Source organism: Malus sylvestris, chromosome 3 (genome assembly GCF_916048215.2).
Source record: "Malus sylvestris chromosome 3, drMalSylv7.2, whole genome shotgun sequence".
Classification (NCBI taxonomy): domain Eukaryota; kingdom Viridiplantae; phylum Streptophyta; class Magnoliopsida; order Rosales; family Rosaceae; genus Malus; species Malus sylvestris.
Window position 1 is genome coordinate 30,284,845 of NC_062262.1, and position 7,840 is coordinate 30,292,684.

At 38.3% G+C, this 7,840-nt stretch overlaps 1 protein-coding gene across 1 annotated transcript; it reads right to left on the reverse strand.

The window, feature by feature from the left end:
• Positions 1 to 3,488: 3,488 nt before the first annotated feature.
• LOC126614565 (protein CUP-SHAPED COTYLEDON 2-like) lies at positions 3,489 to 6,045 on the reverse strand. Its single transcript, XM_050282218.1, has 3 exons — positions 5,451 to 6,045; positions 4,961 to 5,244; positions 3,489 to 4,274 (listed from the first exon to the last, which is right to left on the reverse strand). Exons 1-3 carry the CDS (start codon positions 5,635 to 5,637, stop codon positions 3,714 to 3,716), a joined length of 1,032 nt encoding a protein of 343 aa, XP_050138175.1. The 5' UTR covers positions 5,638 to 6,045; the 3' UTR covers positions 3,489 to 3,713.
• Positions 6,046 to 7,840: the final 1,795 nt, after the last annotated feature.

Here is a 7,840-nt window from a genome sequence, read left to right on the forward strand (position 1 = left end):
TCCACCTGTTAGTATAAACTATATCGTTGTATCACAAAAATTAAAATATAACTCAATCTACATAAACAAACCAAACCAGTCCATTTTAGTTGGTTTGTCGGTAGATTCAATCCTTTTGACATCATAAGTAAATAAACAAACATTTTGTATTCTTTTACATGTATCAAATAAAAAGGAACTATTTGATAATTGATATGGAGATTTGAGGAAAATAAATTACAACTTTATTCTTGGAGATAAAATGGTTGATATCACTATCTAATAAGAAACAACTGATTTTTCATGATTGTACGCGATTCAGATTGATTTGGTTTGGCCGGCATGATCGTTCACATGATTTTCGCCCAACTCTATAAAGATCAAGATAATCCCAATGTCAAGTTGTTCAATCAAATCATTGTTATAAACATATCGACACACACACACACACATATATATATATGTTACATGTGTAAGAGGATACGAATAATATTCCAAGAAATACCAGAGATGCAATCATACGCATAAGAAAAAAGGCCTTGATATATATAACAACCAAAATTACACAGAGACTCATAATTCACATCTCCTTCCATAAATTCCAAACCCTAGCTTTTAGTGTTTGGCTCTTTCTTGTTTGGCTTCTTTCTGTTTGGCTTCAGACCCATATATACTTTCATACCCTCACCCTCTGCAAAGGAAAGTCTAAAAACCAAAACCAAACAGGGTACAACGCGTGCCATGCTATTTCCATGAACAAATCCTCCAATGGTCGTCCTCCAAATGGTCCCGTGTACGTGCCCTCCAGAACACACATACCCTAAAATGTCACATTACTCATTGCTTTCCCATATATACACACATCATACCCGTCCAATATCAACCTTAATGTACCTTAAACTGCTGACCACATGTCATCATCCATCATCATTATGGACTTCCACCAATGGGTTCCTTCCACGTGGCGGGAGATCAACGTAGAGCGCGCATGGAGCCTTTGATTATGTCTCGACGAAAATCCGATTGTTGGGAATAACGTAGAGCAGCTTGCATGATTGCACAGTATTTTGTCATGCATCTTTGTTTGGATTTTTTCAAGCTTTTAGGGTTTCTGCAGGAAAATGAAAAGGGCCTGCGGGCAGTAATTGTTACAAAATTAAACAGCAACTGGCGACAGATTCTCCATATTTTTGCATAAGCAAAATACCCATTTAATAACTTTTGTTCGTTTGTTTATTTTCTTCATATTACAAAGGATAGAAATGAGATGGAATTTTTAGCTCAAGTGGGTAAAAACGTCTCCGCAAAGCTGAATTCCCCGCGTTAAAGCTGGTTTTAGGGTTTCCCCTTGTACATTTGGATAGGGAAATGGGGATGTCAAGGGTTCTACGCTCCAATGGATGAGCTAAATGAGAGTTATCCCACTTCAAGATATAACCTAAACCTTAAATGGGACTTAACTCCTAAGACTATTCATTCTTTTAGCAAGTCTGCTTAAGTGTTTTTACTTACACCCCCTCTTCTCTTATTGGAGCACGACTCCAATAGGATAAGCAAAACTAGAGCTCCCCCACTTCAAGATATAATCTAAACCCTAATTATGCCACTTTTTATAGTAAGCTTGGCCTGGTGTTTTACTTACGCCCCTTTTTTCTCTCATTCGAGCATGAACAGTGACAAAGAGTGGAACAGGTGGTGGTAACTCCTACCTAAGCACTGAAGAAGCTATAAGAACATCAGTTTTTACATATCCGAGACTCTGTTTAATTTCCTCCTTTCCCACTATTGGTTTCATCCAAAGAAATGAAAATTATGAGTAGAGTAATGCAGCCGTCCAAACAGTGAGGAAAAGTAAATGCAAGGTTGCATAATGTGTTTGCTAGCAAGCTATGGGGTGAGATATATGCATGGTCCCTCCCCTAAGCTAATAAGTTAAGCTGACAAGGAAAGAATACAATGTAATGTAACAGAGAGATAGAGTAGTACTAAATGCGTCCCTTCCACAGGACTAAATATCTAGAGGCCGGGGGTACCCCACTGGGAGAGCAGTATCCTCAAGCCTCAAGGGTCTCTATGCTACCCTAGAGTCTCTGTGCGACATGTGAAAGGTAACCATCTATGTCTACTCACCATTAATTGATTTGGATGATACACCTCTGTGGCAGGTCTCAACAACAACAATAATCCACCAAAAAAATAAACCGATTATTAAAGATCACAAACACAGATTTGGTATGTTAAAACTGGCAATTAGCCTAATCATATTTTAAACAAAAAAAACCGAAAGGAAAATCATGTCATTATTCATTTGCACAATGTAGTTTGCCCATTTTCAACTTTCATAGAACGCGCCATTAGACAACAAGGAAGCTAACTGCCTTTCCTTACATTTAACTGAATTGTTAGCCTAAACATGACATAATCCTATTATAATTAGAAGGGACAAGTGTCACTTCCTATATTTGTTGATCTTTGTAAGGGAGTGCTTGAACTCATTAAATTGGACCACAATCTCAAATGTACTGTAGAAATATCAATCCTTGTAACGTTGTGTAAAGTATAATATAACACTATATATGGGTTCCTTGAGTCCATTTGTGGTAAGAATCTTTAGTAGTTATACAAGTGGAAATTGCATTTCAATTTTGCAACCCATAATTACGGAGATAATTCCAAATTAATTTCTTTAAATCTAATACCCTCCAGAAACTAAACAAGCTTAATCGGAGGAGTTTGGAGCAAAGGGAAGTATGACGAGGCTGATGGAAAGCTTTGGTAAGGAAATCATCAAGGCTGATCAACATAAGAGATGTAGCACAACTTACGACTGCCAAGGGCCACCTGATCATCATGAACGAAGTGATAATTGAGTTCAATATACCGAGTATGAGATTAATGAATCTGATTAGCAGCAAGATAGGTGATACTAAGGTTGTCAAAATGCAGAAGCACAAGAAAATAGAGGAGTACACCAAGCTCACCAAGAAGAAAATAGCCTGGGTAAGAGAGCGATGCTCAGACTCAACACTAGATCATGAAAGAAATGAGATTAGTGCCAAGATAAACAAAGTAACCAATGAAATTAGTGTCTAGATAAACAAGGTAACCACTGATGGCTAGTATATATATATAGATAGTGAAATTAAGGGTAGCAAGTCCCTTTCATGTTCTTTTATGCCTTATCTTACAAGTGCAATAATGCTATGAAACAGGACTCGAAGCTCTACATCTGTAAGATTATAATTGGCAAACCCAATGCAGAAATCAATGAGGCAAATCCCAAACCCACCAGAACGACTTAATAACATCCCAACGACAAATCCAACATCATCACAAAGAAAGCAAGCATTACGTGCAATTACCATTTAAAGCAAACCCAGATTATCTTCAGAAAAAGATACTGCAAACAGCATCAGAGTATCTAATTAAATAATGCAAGATGCAGGTGAATCAGATTCACCTGCCACTGTTCCGATCAAGTACTACAGACACATATACCGCCTTGCATATCACAGTAAATAAGCACTTACTAAATTTACCATCAAATTAATTACTTAGTTAATTAATTAAACAACACCATAGGGTTTTCATCATAGCATAAAACAAGCATAAACTACGGATAAAGTCATCTGAAATACCGAAACTACCCCTACTACTGCTAATTGCACTGCACATCGATCGTTTTAGATGAAAAGTCTTTAACGCCCCCGCACGTGTGGAAACCTCTAGGGTTTTCAAAGGCACTCAGTCTTGTAGTAATTCCACATGCAATCCAGCTCCGTGGGCCCCACAGCCCTGGCTTCCTCAGGTGCCGGAGGCCAGTTCCCGGTGAAATCGACGGAGGATCCGCCGCCAGCAAAAGAGCCGCCGACGTGGACAGGGGGATGAGACGGCACTGGGGAGAAGAAGGGCAGCTGGAGATTCTCCTGCAGAGACCGGAGGCTCGGGAAGGCCGAGACGCCGCCGAAGCTCTGCGGGTGAGGCGGTGGAGGGTGCGCCAAGTCGAAGCACGAGGCTGAGAGGTTGAAGCCGTTGTTGTTGGGGTTGGTGGAGAAACAGGACACGTGCTCCCTTGAGATTGGACTGTCGTAAGAGCAGCCGTCGCCAGCGGCGGAAACGGGTTGGTAAGGGGAGGAATCGAGGAGGGGCGGGAGGGAGACGGAGGAGGGGGAGCTGGGTTCTGGGTAGAGGGAGATGCTGCTGGTGGAGCCGTTGCCGATCCGGGTCTTCTTGGATCCCGGTCCGTTGGAGGCCGACCCGCTCTTCTGAAAAACCCGGGAAATGACCCACTCGTCCTGCACGTGTGTTAATCAATGCCATGGGCGACATTGGTGAAAAGAAGAGTCAGCTTTTTGTGAAAAATTAGTAAGGGTAGGTGGTGACGTTCCTATATGCATGATTTAAACCCTAATGCAATTAATGCCTTACAAAAAAAAAAAATTGCCGCAAACGAGGAGACCTTATAGAAATTAATAGCAGAATAACAATGTGAACTATTTCAATAAACTATATGTACATTAGAAAAATATAGGGCAATTCATGTGGAAAAAAACCTTTCATGGAAACGTAGTAATATGTGAGAGAGGAAGTTGAACTCTGGCTTTCACATGCATATATGAATGTTTCAACTAACTGAGATCTTGCTTCAGAATTGTTATTTATGCTCAAAATTTTCAAGTTTCAGGTGTTTGATGTTATGATACAAGATAGCTTGGAGGAGAATATAGGAAGCACCAACAGAGAGATCCTCTACCAGTAAATGCCATTAATTGAGAACCGATTCATCAGTACAATCTACATAGAAGGTTATACTTACCTAACCCTAGCTAGCAACCCCCACAGTACCAACTAATTTACCTAACCCTCGCTATAAATGATACGAGACTTTTTAAAATAAAACTTTATTACATGTTAAAATGTTGCTTAGAAATGCATGATCGTTGAAGTTTCCATTAACTTTCTAGAGAGAGTGGGAGAGGACCTTGGAGCTCCTGGAGAGATAGTGGTAGGCAAATTTGCCTTCGAGGCGGTACTCATGCATGATCCAATTGGACTTTTCACCCTTGGGGGCTCTGCCGCGGTAAAAAACCAACGTCTTCTTCATCCCGACGAGCGCACAGGTCTTAGAGCTGTAAATCTCCCTGTCCTTCCCGGTTGCTTTCCAGTAGCCAGCTTCCGTGGCCCTGTTGGTTCGGAGCCCCGTCGGGTATTTCCGATCGCGCAGGCTGAAAAAGTACCACTCTTTCTCGCCCATCTTTGCCTTGTCTGAAAAATTAATCAACATCCAACACTTATAAACTAATTGTAATCAAAATCTAACATTTGGAAATTAACTATTTCAAGTTATTTAGAAAGAAAAAAGATGTTGTGATTAATCGAAACCAACATTGAAAAGTAAATTATTTCAAGTTATGTGTAATAAATATGGGGATTAATTAAAATGAGGTGGAGTTGATTAGTTGATTAATTACCAGGGAGCTCCCAAGGCTCGCACTTGTTGAGGTCGACTTCAGCAATGGCGCGGCCGGTGAAGCTGCCGTCGAGGACCTTCTTGAGGAGGTAGTAGGTGATAAGCTCCTCGTCGGTGGGGTGGAAGCGGAAGCCGGGAGGCAGATGGGTGTCGTGATCAAAGTGGGTGGAGAAGTTCATGACGTCCATGGGAAGAAAACCCAAAAGGGAATTTTGGAGGGGTCTGGGAAAGAGTGGAGTGTAGTGAAGGGTTTTGAGGGTGTGGGGGGAGGTGAGCGTTTGTTTTGTAGCTGCAAGATTTGGTTTTAGGGAGAGAGAGGAAGAGTGTGAGAAGGGTTTAATGAATCTGAGTGGCAGAGGGGAAAAAGTGAAGGGGGAGATACAATAAGGTATGATATAGCTGGAAAAATCTCTGTGGCTGTTTTTTCTGCTCTGTCCTCTTTCCTCTCTGCCATATCCATTACCCCTCTTTCTCTCTCCTCTGTCTGTCTCTCTCTCTCGAGAGAGAGAGAGAGAGAGTGATGTATGTGTCTGAGGGAGTGGGCTGTGCAGAGCTGGGGGAGTCTGTTTTGAGTATGCGTGCGTGCGTGAGAAAGTGTGCAGGTAATCTCTGTCAGTGAAGAAAACGAAAGGGAGGGAACAGGAAGTAGTTTTATGAGAAAGCCCTTTCGAGTTTTTGCGAGAGGAAAACAATTTTTTAATTTGAGAATTGTTATTATTACTTTAAAATTTTCATTTTATATTTTATATTTAAAAAAATATATACTTATAAAAAGTGTATAATAAGATTTTTGTCAATAATACTTCCCTTTAATTTTTGTATTTTCCATTTCTAAAATACTCATAAGAAAAAAGGAGAGGTAGAGATTTTCACCATGTATCGATAAAGCTGTTCCCAATCTCTCATGTCAGCACTGTACGTATACTAATAAATCCAATACAAGCACAGAGAACCTTGATGATTTAATACACACCATCGATCTAGCTTCATAATTTTTATTATATCAAATATTTTATTTTATTTTAGTTTACATTTTCTCTGCTAAGTACAAATTTATAAATGGGATGCAGAGATGTCTGATAATATCTATACTTTTTTGGCGAGCTTTTGTTCTTTTAAGAGATATAATTTTTAAAAATAAGCGTTTAAGGTATTTTGTGTACTTGTTATCAAAATATAATTAAGGTATTCCTTTTAACGTTGGAAGTTGACTTAAATCAAGTACAATCCAAGTCTATATTATGACCTATAGCAGTTAATTATTCTTCACAAAATTAACTTCTCTAAAAACATGAGAAAACGAATGAAATCAAACATATGAGCTATAGAAGCAATACAATATGTGTTTTTGTTAATTTTTGTATCATGGGCTGGGTCCTGAAAGTAACATGCGAAACTAATGCACAAGAAAAAAAAAAAGCATGCATGGTTTCTGGTATTCTGCAAAACCTTTGCATTATTTTTTGCATTCACTTTTCCGTATAAAGATTTAGGTAAAAGAACTGGAGCTTTGGAAGTGAGATAGAGAGAGTGATTGGATTTTCGTACTACTACTTCACTTTTTAACACTGTTGGAGAGTAACATATTACAGTCAGGAAATAGCTAAAAGGAAAGTCGATCCTCAAAAATTTATACAGGGCAGAGTCAGATAAAAAAGATGAAACAAAAAGGTACTGTATAACAGTAGTATAATAGTATTACAATAATAAGTTAAAAAGAAAACTAGAGCTTTGGTTCTTATACTTTCATTGAATTGGAGCTTTGTGATAGACTTAAAAATTCGTAAGCTTTGGTGTAGAGTAATGATTTTTTTAAGTAACTCTGTTAGAGCTTTTGTTTCTTATTAGGTGGTCCTTAAAACTCTTTAATTTGAAATAAATTTCTTGCAGTGTTATACAAAATGATCATTATTCCATATTGTGACAAATTTAAATAACAATACTCTACAAATTTTAAATTTATAGACAAACTTCCACCCAAAGCTCTTAGGAATCAATATATTCATTTTCTCTAAATTAAAATGTTTAATAATTAATGTAATAGTTAATTAGATGATGCTATATTTAACTGATGAATTGTACAAAATCAATTTCTAGCACTACACAGAAAAGATTTTGCAATCATTTTTCCAGATAGAAAGCTAAACAAAATGACAAATATTTGGCCGTCTCCAGTAGAAACAGGATTCTATGTTCTCTATCACAATCGTAATTATTATCTCAATATTCCTGTAATGCAACGATATAAGTGAAAATCTGAATACTCGTTATTTTTTATTTTTAAAATTAAAGTTGAAAATTTTGAAATCTCAAAAGGTGCAAAGAAAGAAATTAGATCTGTTCCGGACCTTAGTGTTCGGAGCATAGGGATCAATTCATTTGGACCGTTGA